Raw genomic sequence first — 21,517 nt, forward strand, 5'->3', positions numbered from 1 at the left:
ACAGTAAGGTTGCCTGAGGAAAGAGTGTTGCGCCGAGAATCAAGGTACCTATCAATGCATGCCGTCCGGGGGTCCCCGATCCCGATGACTGGCCACGGCCTTCTGATATCTGATACTGTAATTTGCTCGCTTACCTTCTGTACAACCATGCATGATACCTTGAAAAAGGCAGCGACCGGCCCCGCCCGAGCTGAACCCTCCCTGGAGTTGGGCTACCTAATAAAGCTGAGCATGCCCATCCTCATCCCCTCCTCTCTCCAGCTGTCCCAGAGAATTCATATCTTCGCCATCTTGCCCTAGTTTTGACTGCATAACACCGTCCCGATAGATGTACTCGCAGAAACTACGCCTGCTCTGAGCTTTTTAACTTGCGCAACCTCTATACAATGCTCAGTATACTAAGGACAAAGCCGAGCAAATCCATCAATCACCTTCCATCCGTGCCCCAAACATCGAGTGATGCCCAGATTCCCCCACAAGGTTACGTCGCAGAACTGGTCAACACTCTTGGCGCAATTGCCGATGTAATCGACAATATCAACCCCCAAAAACAAACAACAATTACTTGGGCCCCGGAAAGCACTGCCAAAAAGCAGCAGCGCGCTCTTTGCGCCATGATTGTGGAGAAAGCGAATGAGATTTCAGAAGCTTGCACGAAGCTCCCGTTAGCGAAGGATTATCCAAGCACGTCTATCCCCTTGGCTTTTTGGCGTTACCCATACGGGACCATGTGGCTAACGCGCCGCCGGTTTGATACATTAGTTGCAAAAGTCAACGTAGCAAAAGGGTTCCACAATAGAACACGCAACGAGTTTCAGAGGCCGCTCATGAGAGCGACCAGTAAGCGCGGTCCCGCCGACCCATTGGATATGAGCGATTATGGGACCAAACTCCAATCGCTGCTACGGGAAGTCCTTGAGGAGATCAAATCCTTGGATACCCCTGAGGCGCCTCCCCAGGCTGGACCCTAGATCAATGGATAGGCTGAATGGCGTGGATGCTCAGGGTCACTCTACTTGGAAGTGGCAATGTTTCCCACATGAAGGGGTTTCTTAAGTGTGGCCTTCTCTAATCGTAGCTTGTGTACCGGTACCACTCTTGAATTGATTTATCAAGTAACTGCTGTAGCAAGCCGATGATATAGCTGTGTAGAGATGGCTGTGGTAGAGTCTACAAGCAAAGCAAAGCTTATTCATTTTCCTTTTGTTCATTTTGTATAAACACTTGCAAGCAATACCAGTTACGGAAGCTTCTCACTAATAATCCGTCACTAGAGCACCCAAGATTCCCTGACGCCGTCGTTTCCAGCCCCGTAGAAAACCAAAAAGCCCAGAAGTGGAATTTCCCTCATCTAAATAGTGCGGTAATTACCAGTCACAGTCATAACAGACTTGTTATGCCACGCCCCAGCGTTCCGCCATGCCCACGACCCTCGTGCTAGAGCAGCCGAACGTCATAGTGTCAGCCACAGCAGGTCATTCGGCTGTGCCATTCCTGAGTTTAGTAGGAGGATGTTACCTTGGCTGTCGAATTCTGCCCCGGTGGACCCAGCGTATCAGTTATTACTAACAAGACGCTTACTTTCGCAGATGGCTATTGAACAGCTCTTGGTGGTTTGCGTTGTACTCAATTGTATGAGATTACGCTTTGGAATTTGGATCTCGGTTGAGCGCTAACGGGAGACTAGATGAGAGTGGGTACCTTAGCAAGGTCTGTGAGAAGATTACAACCGCGCTTGAGGGAACGGGATTAATGTTACCAAGGCACTTGGAAATACTGCCTTATGGCGCCTAGGGAAATACCTACCTTATCTACCTACAGTCTAGCTCACTTCCTGACGGCTGTACAGTGCCATAACGTTAGGTACCTACCTAGGTACTTAAAAAGCAGCCGTGTATATATGGCCAAGCCAAATGGCCCTGCTACAGACCTTCGGTATTAGATTCTCGCACTTGCTATACGATGAGATGCCTGCACGGCCGATGATCTCGATGCATTCTGACTCGTGAGAGAGCGAGTTTAGCCGCCCAACTTGACCCACATGGCAGCAACCTGCAACTGAATCAAGACACAAGTGCTACTACGCCTCGGGTAAAGTGTGCATAGTGCCGGTAGCGATATTTAGGCAGTTGAGAATGCCAATCATTTGCACGCCGTTTTCTAGATGCCCATGGAAGAAACGCGCGATTAGCATACCGTGCTATATGGCCCCGTCTAGGCCACGTTGCCTCATCCGAGCCATGCGCAACCATAACTGCGGGACATGTCGACGTCAACTGACAGATGTCGGACTGTGATCTCGGCATTCATCCTAGGCGGCTCGAGCAACTTACTCGCATTGCTCCTCTCCATTGTATAACCTCGCCATCTCGGACCTGTGATCGGCCTGCTCTGTGGACCTCGGACGTATTCGAGTCAGTTCAACATGGCACGGAGCCGGCTCTCCCTCGCCAGCATGCTCCTCCTGGGGCTGCTCGCGCCGCTGGCCGCCGCTAATGCGGACGCGAAAAAAGAGGGCAAAGCGGACCCTCCGCCGGCAGGTTCGGGCGACGGTCTAGCCTACGAGCCGATTGAAAAGACAACCATCTACGCCGATAACGCGACAGCATCCGATCCCAAAGCGCCGCCCGTAGAAGGGTGGTGGGAGTCCAAGATCTGCTGGGACCCCTACTGCATCTACACCAACCGCCGGCTGGCCAACGGCCGGGGCATCGCGCTTGTAACGAGGCTGGAGGAGTTCCAGAAATTTGAGCGCCTCGAAGACCACCTCAACCGGGCCGAGAACAAGTACTTTGAGGACCCCGCTCCGTTTCAGGAGACCGAAGTGCTCGACAAGGGCATCGGCATCACCGCTACCAAGGCTATCCGCCGCGGGAAGCAGCTCATGTCGTGGTCACCCGTCCTAGTCGTCCACAAAGAATTCTTCGACGACGTCGTCAAGAAGAAGGAGCGGACTCGCCTCCTCGAGACAGCCGTCGGCTTCCTCCCGGACGCCACCCGCGAGAAATTCAACAAGCAGCGCGCCCGCCCGGGAGACCCCGCCGGGCTCAACCCCAGGTCCATCGAGGAGATCCTCATCTCCCACCCCTTTGAAATCAACCTCGGGTTCAGCTACCGCCAGGAGGAAAACTCGCAGCACTACGTCAACTACCCCGAGATCTCCCTCCTGCAGCACGACTGCCGCCCCAACGTGGCCACCTATATCGACGAGTCGTTTTCTATCCACGCCACCGTCGCCCGCCGCGTCCAGGCCGGCGAGGAGCTGACCATCTCCTACGTCGATCCCTTGCTGTCCAGAAAGGAGCGGTCCGAGTGGGTGAAGCGCCACCGCGGTTATGGCGGCAAGGGCTGCACCTGCAGCGCGTGCTCGCCGCAGGGGGGCGACGAGGAGGTGGCCAAGGCGGATAAGCGGCTCAAGGACATCCTGGCCATGAGGGGGGAGCTCCGGAATCACGACAGCACCAAGGTCAACTTTGAGATGATTGACAAGCTGCTGAAGCTCGTGCAGGAGGATAGGCTCCATGCCAAGCTGGCCGAGTTCTATGAGCTGGCCGCGCTGAACTACAACTACCTGGGCGACGACAAGAAGGCGAAGAAGTATGCCGACATGGCAGTGCAGGCGGGGATTGTGGAGGGCGGCGTGCGGTCGAATGACGTGGTTGCCATGCGGGTCATGGCGTCGGACATCAAAGGCCATTACTCGTACCAGTATACGCTCAAGAGACGGGGTCAGGTGCCCAAGTAGTAGGAGGTAGGTACTTACCTAGGTGGGATGTATGAGGTGTGTTGGGGGGGGGGGGGGCTCGATTACCTGATACAGCTGGGACACGATGTGTGTTGAGCATCGCATTTCGAACATGACTGGACATTTATTTCCTCTTGTTAATTATACTACTAGTAGTAGAGAACCCATACAAATGGAGCTAGTACAACATTGTCCGATGCTCTTTGCCAAGTTCCACGTTTCACTGGTTACTTAATGCAGCCGTTTTTCCGTTGCCGCCACGCACTGTTATGATTTGAAGTCGACGCTTGGCGCGCTGATGGTGGGCATCGTGCGTCGCTGGGCATTTGTGCAAGGAACCGTGGGTGGCGGGAGTCCAGACTGTGGAGATGGCGACAGGGGCTACGACTGGGCGCCCCCACAATGCTGGGCGTGCGCCTCGACGCGGGTTCGCCTGCGCCCCGCAACCTGCAAAGCCGTAATCGTCTAGAACCCACCGTGACCGCTCTCTCCTCTTCTCACACGCTTTCAGCCGCGTTCCCTCCCAGACCGGACCGCACAGAACTGAGGCCTTTGGGGAATTTGAGCTGATGGCGCTGAAGGGACTGGCCCGGAATGGGCTCGCCGTCCTGGCACTGAGCGGTGTGGCTGCGCTGCATATACCGGGTCAGGAGCAGATCCCGCTCACCTCCGAGGTTCAAGTCGGGAAGCCACTGGTCGACTCGGAGACACTTCAGGGCACCATCAGCAGCAAGAACCTATTCTCACGCGCAAAGCAGCTGTACCGGATCGCCAAACTGTCCGAGGACGAGTACAACCACCCGACACGTGTCATCGGCAGCAAAGGCCATCTCGGCACCCTGACCTACATCTACGAGACTCTGTCGGAGCTTGGCGGTTACTACACGCTCTCGAAGCAGCCCTTTGCCGCCGTCACCGGGTCTGTCTTTGAGTCGCGCTTGGTTCTTGACCAGACCGTGCCAGTCCACGCGGTGCCCATGAGCCTGACGCCGCCGACCAAGAACAAGGAGCCGGTCGACGGCAACCTTGTGCTCGTTGCCAACGAGGGCTGCCAGGCGAGCGATTACCCGAGCAACCTGTCCGGCAACATTGCCGTGATCAGGCGTGGCACCTGCCCCTTCGGCACCAAGTCGGAACTCGCCGGCAAGGCGGGCGCCGTCGCGGCTATCGTGGTCCACTATGAGGACGGTGCCGTTTCGGGCACCCTCGGCGAGCCCTCGCCGGACCACGTTGCAACTTTCAGCCTGCCGGACAAGGTTGCTCACCCCTTCATTGTGAGGGTCCAGGCCGGCGAGACAGTCACCGCCACCGCGTACATGGATGCCGTGGTCGAGAGGATCACCACCGACAACATCGTCGCACAGACAACGCAGGGCGATTCCGAAAACTGCGTCATGCTCGGCGGCCACAGCGACTCGGTCGAGGCGGGACCGGGCATCAACGACGACGGGTCGGGCAGTCTCGCGCTGCTGGAGGTGGCGGTCAACCTGGCGAATTTCTCGGTCAACAACTGCGTGCGCTTCGCTTGGTGGTCCGCCGAGGAGGAAGGGCTGCTCGGATCCTACCACTACGTCGAGGCGCTCTCGGCTGACGAGAACAAGAAGATCCGCCTGTTTATGGACTACGACATGCTGGCCAGCCCGAACTTTGCGTACCAGGTCTACGATGCCCGGAATGGAGTCCACCCTGTCGGATCTCAGGAGCTGCGGGACTTCTACGTGGATTGGTACACTCGGCAGGGCTTAAACTACACCTTCATCGCCTTTGACGGGAGGAGCGACTACGACGGCTTCATTCGCGGCGGCATCCCCGCCGGCGGTATTGCAACGGGAGCCGAGGGTGTGAAGACTCTCGAGGAGGCCGGCATGTTTGGCGGCGAGGACGGGGTGCCCTACGATGTGTGCTACCACGAGCTCTGCGACGACCTGAACAACCTGAACTTGACGGCGTGGGAAGTGAATACCAAGGTAAGAGAATCAGATCCCGTGATGCACCGCCGCGATGTTGACAACGCAACAGCTGGTGGCGCACTCGGTGGCCACCTTTGCCAGGTCGTTTGACGGGTTCCCCGAGAGAACGGTGGACAACGTCAACCGAGCAGCGCGCTCGACCACATACCAGCGACGCGCCAAATACCGCGGCCACAGACTGTTTATCTAGCATACAGGTAGCATGCTCTAGCATTTACGCACAGCATTAGACAGCAGGGTTCAGGAGTAAAGGTTCGGGACAATTTGAGATAGAAAGCAAATCTTGCAATTGAACTCCATGCGCCGTATCGCCAAGCGCCCTTGGCATGTAAAAGTGAAGCGCTCAATCGCAACGCGACTCGAACTCGAAAAGACAACCCCCGGGTATCTCCTTTAAACAACCGTGCCCATGTCCCAGTACCAATCCCAACCCAGCCCTCAAAGAAACCTAAACCAACCAAACGAAACGAAACGAAACGAAACAAACTTGTTACACTCCCCTTTCATCGCTCATACCACCTCTCCCAGCCGGGATACCCACCGTAGCCCTCGGCGCGATCCCGCTCCCTGCGCTCCCTCTCCTCCCTCTCCCGTTCCAGCCTCACCATCCTGCCCACGTCGTCCGACAACCTCTTGCGATCACGATCCAGCCGCTCCCTCAGCCCGTCCAGATCGACCCTCACATCGAGCGACGCGGCCCGCTCGCGGCGTTCCCGGCCGCCGCCGCCTCCCACCGAAGCGTGCTTAGCACACTTGCCGCCGAGGGCGGGCATTCCGTAGTCGGTGGGGGAGAGCGTCGCACGCCCAGGCCCGGACGCCGAAGAAGAAGAAGAGAGCGGCTCGAGCCGGGCCTCGGCGCAGCCCGCCACCGTGCACGCGTGCCGCTCGGCGCAGTACCGGCTCCCGGGCAGGCGGGCTTCGCGCGCGCACCCCGGCATGCCGCACGTGTGGGCGCGGCAGAAGAGGCCCGCGGCGGCGGTGCCGCTGCCGTTGCTGATGCGCGGGAACAGGCAGCGCGCCGTCTTGCACGTGTGCTCTTCGAGGCAGGCCAGCGAGGACGGGTCCGACGGCTCGGCGACTGCGTTGAGGCAGGTGGGGAAGGTGCAGCGGTCTGTATTTTTTTGGGTTGCGGTTAGTAATTCCATTTGGATCGGTGGCGTGAAAAAGGTAGGTAACTATTGGGGCGGTGATTAGGTTGGTGGGATGGCTTACGGGTCGCGCAGACCGAGGCGCCGCTCGGGTCCCTTCCGTTGCCGCAGGTCGGGATGGCGCATTTGTGCGCCAGGCAGTACTTGATGTCGTAGCCCGGTTTGCGGCGGGTGCAGCCGGCCCAGGCGCACTTGAAGTTGCCGTAGTGCACGGCGCAGGCGAGGTCCAGGCGGCCGTCGCGGTGCAGATGGCAGGGCCGGTCGCAACCGCTGACGGTGCACTTGGTAGTGTGCGCAGTGCAGCGCTTTTGCTGGCGGTCTTCAGCTCGCGAGTAGCAGTGGGGCACGGTGCAGCGGTCTGTGGATTGGGTGAGCGGTGAGCGGCGAGAACATGGTGCCGGTGGAGTGGACTTACGTTGGTCACAGACGTACGGCACATACGGGTCGCCGTTTCGGCCGTGGTACTCGCCGAGTTCACGGCAGCCGGGTTCAACGCATTTCTGGTCTGGATTCATTGCTGTTAGTTTAGGTGGGCACCATACAAAGCGGAAAGATCAAGACATACGGTCGCGGCAGTATCGGTACTCCTTTTTCTTCGGGTGCGCGCAGTGGTAGCCCTCCTCGACCGGGAAAGTTCGCTCGCAGGTATCTGAACGGACGGGTTAGCCATGGCGGTCTTGTAACAAACGAGGAAATGAGAGCGAGCGTACGGTGGTAGCAGTATTTGGAATAGATGCGAGTTTTCTCCTTCCCGTCTTCGTAGTAGCACTGCTTCTTGCCGCAGCCTTCGACACCGCACCTTTCCGACTCACGGGCCGCCGCGTCTGAAGAATCCGAAGGGCCCGTGTAATAGTAGGTGTAGGTGATGTCCGACCTCGCCATGGCTTCGACCAGGCGCGGGACCTGACGGTAGGCACGGGTGGATATGGTAAGGTACGTTGAGGTTTGCTTCGAGGATGGGAACTTTGGATCGCGTTTGGAGTGGCCAGGCAGGCGGCTATCGAACGGTTTACTGGCGATGGGGAAGATGATGTCGAGAGAAACGGCGCTAAGCTCTGCAGGTACTGATTGGTGTTGCACGGTTATTGGTGCCAAGTTGTGATGATCGAGACATGCAAAAGTGCCATTCGCGGCCAGTTAAATAAGATCACGGGAGGGAGCCATGCGGGCCGCTGCAAGATCATGTCCTGTGGTGCTGCAGTGCCTTGCAGGACGCACAAGGGGCCAACCCTAGGTGCAGCCGCAGCAGTCTTGGCCTGGGGTAGGGGTGCATGGTCTAGGTGTGGCGGAGCACCAGGACTCTGGCTCAGCGATCCATTTCATCACTGGATACCCACAGGGCAGGACTTTAGCATGTACTGTACGTATGTACGGTACCTGCAGTCCTGTACTGTAAAGCACGCAGCATTTCCCTGCACGGCACCCACGCAACCACGACCCCCAAACGTTTGCGTGACAAGGACATGCAGCCGCGTCGGAGCGCCCTCGTCTCCGAACGGTCGGAGCCGTTCGACATCGAAATCCTCTCTGTGGATGGCAGAAACCCACAGCAAAAGAGATGTCAGGTAATGCGATCTTGCCAACTGCCCAGTCGTGCCGTAGGCGCAAAAAAGACCTGGTCGGCCGCCAACGCTTCGACAGGCACAAATCTGCCCTGCACAAGGCTGGGCTCTCGGAAAATTAATGTGGTTTTGGAGATCGCCTCCTGTCGCAGGTCCAGTGTACCCTGATCACCCGTGAGGTACTGTATGGCAGTACGCGCGTCACCCGATCAGGCTGAGGGTGTGTGTAACTCCAGCCCAGTGACCAAGTGCCTATTCTCAGCATCGGTCGCCTGAGCTTCAAGTGCGGCCGCCGGTTTGGGCCGGCTCCCTCACCCGGTTGGGATGCATGGGTGCGGCACGGCGACCAGGGTGGAAATTTTGTGCAGCCACAGACGGAGGAAATCGGTCATGGTCACGATGTAAGCAACGAGAATTGAGGCGCAAATGTATGCCCGATTCCCTCTTTGAACCCCGATATCGACGGTTCCCGGCTACCTCAGGATGGGAGTTCGCCACCAAAAAGCAGTGCACCAAGAAGCTCTCGGTGGAGCATCTCTGCAGACGTCTTCAGGCAACAGGATATTAAGGTAGACACCAACAAGGCAGCAGGTGCTCACAGTCAAGAGGTTCGCATCAATCACGGGATGCAACTCCTCACCCCACCTCTCCCGCCACATGATGGGGCTACGGTATGCATTGTACATACAGCGCAACTTTTGGAGACTTTTGGAGAGGCTACCTACAATTCTTGCTCGCCTGAACCATGGAAAAGTCGGGAATACTACAAATGAGACTTGACAACGCACTGGGTCCACCGTTACACCTAGTGACAACAGAACAAACATCGTGCTCATAATTACTACCATGGTAAGTATTGTACACTAGAAGGCAACCTGGCTGTGCAACCCAGCCAACTCCCTTTCCCAATTCCGGTGCTGTGAAATCTCCCAGAAGAAACTCTCCAAGAACCCCTTGGCGCCCTTGGCAATCGTGACAGCCTCGCTCAGACTCCCCGGCCTTACGTCCCGCAGTGTCACGACGCCATAGCTGTCGTGCACATCCCCCGACTCGGAAACAGTTACAGCTGGCAGCGCAACCGTCTTGTTCACCAGATCAACCGCCTCGCCCGTGGCACCGATCGCCTTGAGATGGCCAAACGCCTCTCTGATCCAGTGCAACGCCCGCCCGTTCTTGGCTAGTGTCTTGACCGACTCCTCGCCTCCGGGGATGAAGATGGCGTCCACCATGGTCGAGCGGAACCCTTCCAGGTGGTGATGCGGCTGCACCGACGACGCGCCTCCCGCGGCTGTGACCGTGCTGCGCTTGGCGCCGATGACGAGCGGGATCGCCAGCCCGGCCGTGATGGCGGCGTAGGCGGCCCCGTAAGCCACGGGGTCGTAGCCGTCGGCGACGAGAATCGCGACGCGCCGCCCCGCGATGGTGGGCGATGCGCCGGGGAACTCGGTCTGGCTTAGAGCAGACGCCTTCCGGCCGTGGTTGGGCCGGCCTTCCTTGGGCACGTCCCCGCCTACCATCTCGCCGACCATCTGCGCCAGGCCGAGATCAATGTCGGCGAGGCGCTGGACCATGCGGCTGTATACGACGGGGTCCTCGCAATGGTCGAGCTCAAACATGAAGGCGTTGATGATGTGGTTCTTTTCGATGGTCGACATGCTGTTCCAGAACATCTGCGCCTGGCTGAAGTGATCCTTGAACTTCTCGCTTCGCATGCGCGCCTTCATGCCGACCACCTTCTGGGCGTACTCAACGTAGCCTCCCTCTTCATGCGTCGCCGGCGGACAGGATTCGAAGCGGTTGGGCCAGTAGTTGACCGTTCCGCGCGTGATTGTGTGGCGCATGGCACCGTCGCGGTTGAAGTTCATCACGGGGCAGACGGGCCTGTTGATGGGGAGCTCCTGGAAGTTGACGCCCAGGCGAGATATCTGCGTGTCAAAGTAGCTGAAGTTGCGGCCCTGGAGCAGGGGGTCGTCAGAAAAGCCGATCCCCGGGACAACGTGGCTGGTGCAAAAAGCAATCTGCTCGGTCTGGGGAAAGAACTCGTCGGGGTTGCGGTTGAGCTCCAGCTCGCCGATGTAGCGCGTCGGAACCAGATCCTCGGGCCATATCTTGGTAGCGTCGAGGATATCAAAGTCGAACTTGTGCTCGTCGGCTTCTGGGATGACTTGGATCCCAAACTTCCACTTGGGGTACGCGCCGTTCTCGATGGCCTCCCAGAGGTCCTTGCGGTGGAAATCCGGGTCCTGCCCGGCAAGCTTGAGCGCCTCGTCCCATACCAGCGAATGAACACCGAGCTCCGGGGTCCAGATAAACTTCACAAAGTGGCGCTCGCCCTTTGCGTTGATCAGGGTGAAAGTGTTGACGCCGAAGCCTTGCATCATACGGTACGAGCGCGGGATGGCCCGGTCGCTCATCTGCAAGCCCGTTAGCAATCCGATCCAAAGGCCGCGGAGAACCATGACTCGGTGATTGGCACTTACCGCCCACATGAACATGTGCGTGGACTCGGTGTGGTTGTGCTGGAAGTCCCAGAAGTTGTTGTGGGCCGTCTGGGCCTGGGGTACCTCATTGTGAGGCTCGGGCTTGCCAGCGTGGATGACGTCGGGGAACTTGATGGCATCCTGAATGAAGAAGACAGGAATGTTGTTGCCCACGATATCCCAATTGCCCTCCTTAGTATAGAACTTGACAGCGAAGCCGCGCACGTCGCGCACCGTATCGGCGCTCCCGCGGCTACCGAGCACGGTCGAAAAGCGAACAAAGACAGGAGTCTCACGCGAGGTATCAGTCAAGACAGGGGCAAAGGTGACATCCTCGGCGCTCTCAAACACCCTGAACTTTCCGAAAGCGCCGCTGCCACGGGCATGAACGACTCGCTCCGGGATCCTCTCGTGGTCAAATCTGGTAATCTGATGGGCAGTTAGGAACCAGCGGATATGTTGGGATGAGTGAAACGGGGTCGAGCACGCACTCTCTCACGAGCAAACGGGTCCTCCAGCAACAATGGTCCTGCCTTGTCCTGGTCGATAGCCTTGAGCCAGTCGTCGGCTGTGGTCTGCTTAACACCGTAGTCGGTCGTCAAGCGCATCTTTTGCGTCATCTCCTTTGTTTCGTTTTTCAGGTCGGCAAGCTTGTCCCCCTCGCGGGGCCCAAGGACAGCGTGCTGGACTTTTTGCATGGTGTCGGGAAGAAGAGTTGCCATTGACCAAGGAGGCGATGGGAAGCTACGCGCAGCTGGAGGGTAGCCAGTTTGGATGAAGACGAGCCATCATATAATGAGGGGACGAGCCAATGGCGGTTGCGTGGCGTCCAAGGTTGCGACTTTGAGCGCCATCGCGACGGTGACGTCAATGGCCCGGCAAGCGTCGGGTGGAGGGAGCGTTGTTGCAGTTGCTGATGGAGTCGGGTGGACGGCATTTCTCGATGCGATCGTCAACATCTCAGCGTCGCTCATCGAACTCTGCAGCGATTCGACGGGCAAGGAAAATACAGTGGAGACAAGGAGGGAAGCAGATGGCATTCTGATGTCATGCAAACAAGGCGCTGCATGGGCTGGTTACACCGTTTGCGAGCGCCCGCCTTGGCAAAACGCCCTTGGCCTTGCAGCCGTCTTGGCCCAAACGGTTTCTGCTCACACCACAAACCCGAATTCCTAAGCCGATCAGAGCAGAAGAGTCGTGACGCGCCGGGCTATATCTAACGAGAAGCTCCTGTATGGTATCTTGGAATATTTAAGGGGGTAAAACTCGACCAAGGATTGTGACGTACGATAAGGTGCCGTGCTCTCAGGCCTGCATGGTATTCGCAAACTTCTTCCGTTACTCCCGGCCTCCTTGTCTAACACGCCAGCTCTACCAACAACGATGGGGTTGCATTTGGCCTCCCCCTACAACTAAATCACAACTCTCGAGTTGTGTAACCCAGGTATTGTATTACATTAGAAAGCATGATCGTATTAAATCCCTACCGCTCCGCTTTCCACAATCACTCAATGTCACCAACAGAGACATCAATATTACAGGCACTATGTACCGGGTGCCATATGTACCTTAGTTATATGACTCAGCGAGAAACCAGAGAGGGGAGCGGATTTGTATAGGTTTGTGGCATCGCGCTGATGTGGAGGTTGGCAATCCGCTACTTTCTGTACGGTACCTAGATGCTGACAGGGCTGGGAGTCAATATGTTGCCAATGTCATGGTTTGTCAACCCTCAACGCAGCAAATATGACTTCTTTTACCGCTCCCAGTTGGAGTCATCCATGCTCGCCGCTTCACATAAATCCGAATCTATCCACGCTCAAAAACCCCGTTCCTCGTGACTGGTGTGCATCGATTCTCTCTCAATACAACTGCCCTTACCTTGGTTGTCTCGATAGCCGGCACTATGGACAAGCTCCCGCAAGAGATCTTTGACCTGGTCTTCGCACATGTGGATATCCAGAACTTACCGGCCAAGCTATCAACTTTTGCACCCCTCTCGCGCCGGTGGCAGTATGTCATGGAACGGCATCTTTTTCGCTCTCTCTCCATTGTTGCCCACGACATACCGATGCTCGAGTGTCTTCTCTTGAGTGGTCGTCGAAGGCACTATATTGAGTCTTTCCGGTACGAAATTCTCTCGGGACCTTGGCCCCGGAAACGCTCGGGTACTAGCATCCCCTTTAACCAACAATGCAACCTGAAAGATGTACTCTGACTTGAAGCTTCTGTGGAGCTTGGTCGCAATCTGCTGGGTAAGCTACGCTGCACTTTTGCCAGGCCCGGTAGCTGAACATTTCGGATCTTACAACAAACCCGTTTCTAGAATCAGCCTCCCTCGCTCAAAACGCCTAGTCTGAGATTGCATGTTCATATTCGAGCTGGCCCACTTCGTTCCTCCGAGCCTCTCCTCTCTTTCTTTCCTGATGGGGCGTGTGAGAATCATCCTTCGGCGTGGATCTTTCCCACTGTTTCGGGTGTCTCGAGCCTCACGGTGGTTTAGAAGGCGCACAATGATCATGCTCCCCGCAACTCTCATCCCGCCTGGCTTTTAAAGTTGATTTCTACGTGCCCTTCGGCAACCCGGGTCCGGTGGGGACTTTTCGAGCCATACATACCTGCCGAAGCGGTGAAGGCCAGGCAGAGGAACTTGCTGGCCACCAGTCTGTCCGATCCGATGATGGCCAATCTCCGGGATTTGTGGCTCCACACTGAGCCTCCCTCTCTCGCCCGCGATCAGCGTGATGATTGCCAGGTATCTGTGATAGACAGGCTTAGCCCTGCTTTACACATTTTATCTCGGCAATTGAGGAGCCCTAGACCGACTGGGGGTAATCTTCTCAGCTCTGTCCTGTTTTGGCCCACTGCTGGGAATACCCCTAGCGGTGCAGATGGGGTCCCTTCTTGGCCGCTCTTGGAGATGGTCGAAATCGAGGCCCGCTTCGCTACGCCGTAAGGACGATTGTATTGTCTCCCGGGAGGTAATCCACCCATCGTACGCTACATAATGCCGATGTCACCAGCTTTCGGTGATCTGGTAGTGCGAGTGTCCCGAGCCATTCTCCGGATGCCGAAATTGAGGGTGTCTCTCGATCAAGTTTCCCGAGCTCTCGGGGAATCGGGCGCCCATCGACTACTACCGTGAGAACTTGACCATCGTGAGAATGCGATATCAGGGCAAGGTTGGCTTTCTTCGACAGGAGTACCATGCTCGCTGGCAAGCACCGGCTGAGGCTTACGCCAACTGGGAGACCCTGTGTCGGATATCCGATGCGGTGGGTGAATCAAGGTCAGACAATGCCGGAGATCCCGAAGACCTCGAAGACCTGGATGACTGGTACAACAAGCACTCCCGAAAGTCAGACAACGCTCGAATCTGGCTCTCAAAGCAGAGTAAATGGGCGCAGAGACTCATAATCGCGTACAACCAAGAAATGGCTAGGCAATTCTATCCCATATGTTCCGGCGCTTGTCACAACTAACTTGAGAATAGGATGCTCTCGGCTATGACATAGTTGAATGTCCACTACTTCTTACGGATGTAAGATGAGATCGGTCTCGCAGTCTGTAGAAATTCCACTCCTGCGGCCGGTGTGAGATCAGGCGATTTCTCCGTCCATTTCCTTCAACAACCCTACCACAGCCGGAAACAGCTCCCTCATCCACACCCGATAACCGTCCAGCCTCAAATGCACGTGGTCCACCAAATGCTCTTCCGTCTTGACCTCGCTGATTGCAGGGAGAAACACGACCTTCTCAATCCCAAGCTCTCGGTTCAGCCCCCTCACCATGTCCGCTAGTTTTGCGTTCGCCTCATCCACCAGCTCCCGCGACACATCCTTCCTATAAAACAACCCCGTCACCAGGACCCTGGACTCCTTCCCCGTCTTGGAGCGCGCCGGCATCCCCAACAACGCCCTCAGCACCACCCTCAGCGCATCCCGATTCCTGTCCGCCAGCCCCTTCTTCGCCGACAAATCATTCGTCCCCGCCTGAACAACCCACACCTTCACCCCCTCCCCGCCTCCGCCTCCGCCTCCGTCTCCGCCGCCGCCGTACCGGATCAAAGTCTCCATCAGCCCGGGCAGATCCTTCTTGGGATCGTCCGGAAATCGCTCACCCACCAGCCGATACGCAATGTTCGCCACCCTGTCCCCGCCCACGCTGGCGTTGAACACGCCGCGCAACCGCCCCGTTCCCGCCGGCAGCTCGCTGTCGGGGAGCATGGCCGCCGACGGCCAGGGCTCGACTAGGTTGGAGGACTCGTCTATCGTGATCATGCGCTCGAACATGGAGTCGCCCAGCAGGACGACTGTGGGGGGGTGCTGGTGGTGGTGCTGCTGCAGGAGAGGCAGGTGGGTTGTCTTGGAGGTCTGGTGGGAGCGGAACTTGTATTTCGCTAGCGGCGTCAAGGGCGCTGTGAGGGCTGCGACGAGGGCGGCGGTGGCATCGTTCGCGCTGGTGCCGGGGTCCGGGTTAGGGTTAGGCTTGGTCGGTGGTTCGGCTTGGTCCGCCATGGTGCTGATATATGTACCTTGTTGAGGGGTGCTGGAATGTATTAAAATAGGACAAAGCAACTCAGATTACAACCGCCGGGACGGTCATGAATACCTTGCCCTGTTAGGTTTTTATGCTCGAGTCGCGGTTGTGGTGTGGGGCGCAGAATGGCGGGCTGACTCACTCGGTCAGTGAGTTGCTGATGATTGATCAAATGGGAATGATCTTTGCGAGGGTATTACTTAGATGCGATTGGGTTAAAGTTCACTTTTGAAGAGACTCTGTGTGAGAGAATTGTTGCTTTATCCTCACCAGGAGAAGGCGCGAGGTAACTTAGTCGGAGAGAGATAGCCTTGTTCAAGTCGGAAACATAGGGCGCCGGTACATTGCACTGCCACCAGACCGTGCAATAATTCACCGATACCGGTAGGTAATTAGGATAGAAGCCTTTCCAGCTTTCAGCAAAGAAAGAGCAATCCCACACTCTGCCGTTCGTCGACTTGCCGAAAGGGTGCAATGCCTGATCACCGGCTCTAAAATGGCATCATTGAGCACAACCCCGTGGTCCGATGCTCCTGCTGCAATGCCCTGCCGTAAGCTGAGGCTTTATCCATCCAGGTGGCTGGCTAATCGGCTCAACTGCTCACTACACATCATTATTACCTTATGTCCCGATGATTTAGAGCTCGTTTCTCGACCTTTTTGCCTACCTAGGTGTCCAAGTAATTCCGCAAGTCTACAACGCTCTCCAAACTCCAAGTTCAAAGTGAGACGCGGTCTGGTTCTTTTTCTTCGATACTAAATTTTATTGCGAGAGGATATTCTAATCAAAATCGCTGAGGTTAAAGGAACAGACCAAAGCCAGGGGCATCAGTACTACGGGTACGAGGGCTACTCATTCCTAAGCAGTCTTTAAGCTCCAATATTGTAGTAGGCGTACGAGCGATCTCCGGTGAAAATCAATGAGGATGTGCGTGCTTTCGTCACCATAATTTTACCTGAACCCTACCGTCATGAATCTCGCTGACGGAGAAACTGCGTCGGATTTCACCATAGACGATAAAATAGCGTAACTCTTCATTATCGTAGAAGCAGTGCAAGTGCCATATGTCCTATGAAATAGATCTACACATTTTAGTTCCAGGGTATCAACCTGGTTGTGGATGCTAATATCGACAAATTGCTTTGATTAAGGGGCGCTCGGTAGGTCGCCCCGGGATGCGGCCACCTAGATGACAAGCTGCAGGCAATCTAACCTTAACCATTGCGAATTATAGGCTCCACCTGACGATCTACAGTCTCACCAAGCCCAAAACTACCACGTGTTACTGTATCGGTCTTCTGCAGAAGCTCCTACCGTTTGGAACAGAGAACGAGTCGACCTCGTCTCCTCTTACGTTCATCATTGGTCCACATGACGTTCAACAAGGCCGTGTGGACGGCTGCCCCGTGAATCGAGTTATCTTTAGACCAGATCATGAATCCAATGATCCGGCCCGTGGGATTAGTCGTCCGAACTCTCCCGTGTAGCACTCCGGTTAAATCCAGCCGCACTCGTCCTGGGGCGGGTAAAGTCACTCCCTATCAAATCGTCCGCAGCCATGTCCATGACGCCGCCAGGATGCACGTTCACCTCACTAGTTCGCAATAGCTTTGTGATCGGCAGAGTTAAAGGACTAGAAGACTCGGTGCCGAAAACACTGGGCATGCTATTTGTCGGGACTAAACGTGACAGCTGCGGGATGAGTTGGTCGTATTGTCAGGCCACGGCGATTTCACACCTTCCCGATTCTGGTCGTGAGATTGCTACTCACCGTTGCACTCTGCCTGTCGATTAATATAAATGCCGTGCCTCCCACCCAAACTATCCATAAGCGACACAGTTGAAACGTGCTTCGCAGTATCCGGCCGGCCCGTGCTGGGGGGCAGCACCCTCGGAGAGGCCTAGTCCTGTCACGATGGTAGAGAAGACGATCTGGAGGCTCACACCAGCCTCAATCGGCGACCACAGGTCGCAGTCCCGGGTTGAGCGCGAGGCATGCGCGTGCCCGTCTCCAAAAATAGACGCGGGCACTATACCCCTATACTCGGGTCCGTTACCGGCATTAGGTGTCTCATTTTCCAAAGCCTCAAGGCGGGTTGAGTTGCAGTACAGGACTTGGGGGCTGCATTAGCGGCTCTAGGTACTTGAACAGAAAGAACTTGTCTTTCCGAGTAATGCCTCTTGGTAGAAGCACAGATACTCCTCTCCTAGTTGCCGGGTGGATGACCTGCTTTACGGTCCCGAAAGCGAGTTACGGGAACTTGACGCTGACCATGCCCCGCGCAGAGCTCCCTAGAATGCCCTGCAAAGAAGAACGTTTGACCTCAGCCTCAGGATACGCTACCTGGTTTAGCCTGCATGGTGGCTTGCTTTATCCTAGTCTTGCTTGTGCAACCTTCTCATAGGTGGATAGGGTATGGATGCATTCCAGGTTTGCCCAAAGGGGGGCAGACAAGGCCCTCAATTCTATGTCGTCGGCCCGCGAATCCACTCATCATCTGCCAAGCTTGCACAAAGCAAAAGATATCAGTGGGGTAGAGTTCGGTGAGAAGGCGATAAGCCCGAGCCCGCGGCCGTGGCCCGCGAACCCCTGGCCCGACATCCCGTTTTGTGTCCCGCGAACTGCGGTGGTTGGAGCGCGGATGGAAGCCTAGTGCAGAATTTGACTTCTAGAATCTGACAGAGCTACGGTTGTGCAGAAGGATGACAGTAGTGTACCCATAACAATTGCGACAAGTACGGACTGCAAAGTCGTCCATAGCCTGACTACCCGCTCGTAGCCCGCATCCTTATGTCGCGCCTTCACGTCTATATAAACCCCAAGTAGTGCCATTTGAGAAACTTGGAGGTTCATAAGACGTACCTGCGAGATCAGCCCCTATTCCCACCCTTCACTATGCGCTGGCTCCTGAACCGGCCAACCGCAGCTCGCTGCGCTGCGGTGTTGGCCTTCTTCGAAAGTGCTTTTGCCTCCCCTGTTAAGCCCGATCCTGTAGTCGGTCTTTTACCCAGGCAGACCATTATTCCAGGCGGCAGACCTTGCGGTCAACACGGTCCTACCAACCGAGGATGTTGGAAGAACAACTGGAACATCAGTACCGATTATGAGCATACCACACCACCGGCATTTAATACCCGCGTTGTATGTCATTATCCCTAAGGCTCGAGCAAGCCTTAAGACCGGACACGAACTGAATGGTGTACCAGTTCGACTTTCGCATCACCAATGTCACCAACTGGCTTGGGCCCGACGGGGTCCGGAAGCCGGCAATGCTCATCAATGGTGTGTCACTGGTCCCACATGGTTGGCCATGGGTAACTGCTCACATCTTAGGACAGACCAGTTTCCAGGCCCGACACTTTGGGTCGACTGGGGCGACTACATTGTAATCAACGTCCACAACGACATGCAGGACAACGGGTAGGGCACTCAGCTCGTCGTGTCCTGTCAATACCCATCTGCTAACGAACGATGCAGAACATCGATCCACTGGCATGGCATCCGCCAGTTTGGCGAGAGCAATCAGGACGGTGCAAATGGCGTTACAGAATGCCCGATCCCGCCGGGATCGAGCAAGACCTACGACTTCCACGTGACCCAGTACGGGACATCGTGGTATCACAGCCATTACTCCAACCAGTATGGCAATGGCGTCGTCGGCGCGCTGATTGTGCGTGGCCCGTCGTCGGCTAACTACGACATTGACCTCGGTCCCTACATGATCAGCGACTACTACCACGAGACTGCAGACCGCCTTCATCTTCGAGCGGAGCTCGTCAAAAACGGCCCACCGCCGGACAGCGACAATATTCTTTTCCGTGGCAAGAACATCAACCCTAACGGGTCAGGGGGGTCCTACGACCGACTCACGTTGACCCCGGGCAAGAAGCACCTCATCCGCCTGATCAATGCCAGCGTCGACAACGCATTTGTCGTCTCGCTCGTAGGCCACAACTTCACTGTGGTGACGACGGACCTAGTCCCCATCACGCCAGTCGTCCGGAGCTCCCTCTTCCTGGGCGTCGGCCAGCGCTACGACGTCATTGTCGAGGCCAACCAGGCCGTCGGCAACTATTGGTTCAACGCGACGCTCGAGACCAATGGTAACTGCGGTCACTCGCACAACCCCTACCCGGCCGCAATCTTCCACTACGAAGGCGCCAGCACCACCGCCCTCCCCACCAACCGCGGCATCCCCCTCGTGGCCACCTGCGACGGCGAGAAGGGTTTCTCCCCCATCGTCACACGCTCCATTCCGCCCTCGCAATTCCAGCCGTCGACCCTGCCCATCAGCCTCGAGTTCCCCACGCACGAGCGCGGGCAGGTGTTTGAGTGGCGGGTGAAGAACACGCCCATCAACGTGGAGTGGAACCACCCGGTGCTGGAGTACATCCTCGAGGGCAACGACACGTTCCCGGGGTCGGTCAACCTCATCGAGGTGTCCCAGCCGGACGTCTGGACCTTCTGGGTGATCCAGAACGACTTCTCACTGCCGCACCCCATCCACCTGCACGGCCACGACTTCCTGGTGCTGGGCGTCGGCAACGGCACCTTCAACCCCGCGACCATGGCCGGGTTGCTCAACTTCAACAACCCCGTCCGCCGCGACGTCGAGCAGATGCCCGGCGGCGGATGGCTGGTGATTGCGTTCAGGACGGACAACCCGGGCTGCTGGCTGATGCATTGCCACATTGGCTGGCATGTGGCTATGGGTCTGGGGATCCAGTTCTTGGAGAGGAAGAACGACATCCGGGCGCTGATGGCGCTGGACCAGATGGTGCCGAATTGCGATGCCTGGCGGGCCTACGAGCCGACCAGTCCATATTTGCCAAAGATTGATTCTGGGCTGAAGAGGAGTGTGGACATGGAGGGGATGGAGCCCGCTGTAAGGAGGATTGGGTAGGAAGATCTTCGCTTATGCACGTCATGTCGGGACGAGGGGCGTAGTGCCATGTCAGCGCGCATCATGTGAAGAAGCATGATGTGCAATGCCTATGGGCAACAACACATTGACCCCTAGTTCACACTTCAGATATTGGTAGTAAAATATTTTCAAAAGAACAAAAGAAAAAACCATAGCGTCGTCGCAAACTCGGTTCCCGTCCACTTCCGCTCGCTCGGTGGCAATGATTGGGTCCGCCCCAGTGAGCGCCCATTGGAATGACATCATTGCTGTGCTACACTACAAAATGGGTTCACTGAACACTCGCTACTAACCACCGGCAACGATGACGATTATCGGAGAATCAGCTCCGTCATGTGCAGAGTCATCAGTACCAAGTCATGATGTTGTCCCCTATTTTCCATCCGTTTATCCACTTTTCAACTGAAGATCGACAGCCCCTTTAGAAGGGATACCAGAATACCTCACATTCTAGGACCGAGTGGCGGTTCCAAATGCTAAGACACTAACATCATGGTTTGTACCGGTAATGGTTTGGTAGGAGAGCAGCGTTTAGCTTGTTGCTCTTTGTTCTTCTTCCACGTTTTCCCCTCGTTCTTCTGAGTTCTGCAGTGGTTAAGATAATAAGCAACTGAATTTACTGGGTGTCAAGTTGGCCTGTTCAGCAACATGCCTCGGAACAATTATTACCAAATTCCAAATTGCCCAGAGGGGATATGGACACGGGGCACGAAGTTGCAGTCGAAGAACCCTACATCAGCTGTTATTAACTGGGCCAGGACTCCGAAGTACCATGTCAACACCCTCTACTTCATGCTTTCACTTTATAGATAGTATTATGGCTTCTGCTTATTCACATACGTCATACTAGCTCTTGACTTGATAGGTTGGCGAGATTTTGTCGACAAAGAATACCATGTTCGACTGGGCTAGCCTCTAGAGATCGGTACTTTGTACGTTGATGAGTTGAAGGAGCACGATTTTCACATAAGAGTAATATCTCTCACGAGAATATATGGCTCTCTTTGGAGCTTTATTATCGGATCATGGTTTTGTTTGGTGGAGAGGATCCTCAGGGACACACAGCTCGGAGTTAGGGCGTCCAGCTTCCGCCCTGGGTTCCGCGAGAGGCAATGATCCACATTATTCCCGCATCCACTACATCATC

General features: G+C 56.1%; 6 protein-coding genes across 6 annotated transcripts; 3 read left to right on the plus strand and 3 right to left on the minus strand.

The window, feature by feature from the left end:
- Positions 1–2,425: 2,425 nt before the first annotated feature.
- Positions 2,426–3,745, plus strand: SET5_3 (SET domain-containing protein 5; the record flags this gene model as incomplete). The annotated part of the gene is made up of 1 exon (XM_071065542.1): positions 2,426–3,745. One exon carries the CDS (start codon positions 2,426–2,428, stop codon positions 3,743–3,745), a length of 1,320 nt encoding a protein of 439 aa, XP_070921643.1.
- Positions 3,746–4,314: 569 nt separating this feature from the next.
- APE3 (Aminopeptidase Y) lies at positions 4,315–5,905 on the plus strand (the record flags this gene model as incomplete). The annotated part of the gene is made up of 2 exons (XM_071065543.1): positions 4,315–5,712; positions 5,765–5,905. 2 exons carry the CDS (start codon positions 4,315–4,317, stop codon positions 5,903–5,905), a joined length of 1,539 nt encoding a protein of 512 aa, XP_070921644.1.
- Positions 5,906–6,218: 313 nt separating this feature from the next.
- MFIFM68171_10125 (uncharacterized protein) lies at positions 6,219–7,745 on the minus strand (the record flags this gene model as incomplete). The annotated part of the gene is made up of 5 exons (XM_071065544.1): positions 6,219–6,826; positions 6,928–7,221; positions 7,279–7,368; positions 7,429–7,512; positions 7,574–7,745. The coding sequence occupies 5 exons, from the start codon at positions 7,743–7,745 to the stop codon at positions 6,219–6,221; spliced, it is 1,248 nt and encodes a 415-aa protein (XP_070921645.1).
- A 1,543-nt stretch (positions 7,746–9,288) lies between these two features.
- On the minus strand, positions 9,289–11,627 carry cat1 (catalase 1; the record flags this gene model as incomplete). The annotated part of the gene is made up of 3 exons (XM_071065545.1): positions 9,289–10,839; positions 10,906–11,334; positions 11,397–11,627. The coding sequence occupies 3 exons, from the start codon at positions 11,625–11,627 to the stop codon at positions 9,289–9,291; spliced, it is 2,211 nt and encodes a 736-aa protein (XP_070921646.1).
- A 2,877-nt stretch (positions 11,628–14,504) lies between these two features.
- On the minus strand, positions 14,505–15,422 carry MFIFM68171_10127 (uncharacterized protein; the record flags this gene model as incomplete). Its single annotated transcript, XM_071065546.1, has 1 exon — positions 14,505–15,422. One exon carries the CDS (start codon positions 15,420–15,422, stop codon positions 14,505–14,507), a length of 918 nt encoding a protein of 305 aa, XP_070921647.1.
- A 2,919-nt stretch (positions 15,423–18,341) lies between these two features.
- MFIFM68171_10128 (uncharacterized protein) lies at positions 18,342–20,349 on the plus strand (the record flags this gene model as incomplete). The annotated part of the gene is made up of 4 exons (XM_071065547.1): positions 18,342–18,587; positions 18,653–18,728; positions 18,785–18,866; positions 18,924–20,349. 4 exons carry the CDS (start codon positions 18,342–18,344, stop codon positions 20,347–20,349), a joined length of 1,830 nt encoding a protein of 609 aa, XP_070921648.1.
- Positions 20,350–21,517: the final 1,168 nt, after the last annotated feature.

Source organism: Madurella fahalii, assembly GCF_045866475.1.
Source record: "Madurella fahalii IFM 68171 DNA, scaffold_6, whole genome shotgun sequence".
Taxonomy (NCBI): Eukaryota; Fungi; Ascomycota; class Sordariomycetes; order Sordariales; genus Madurella; species Madurella fahalii.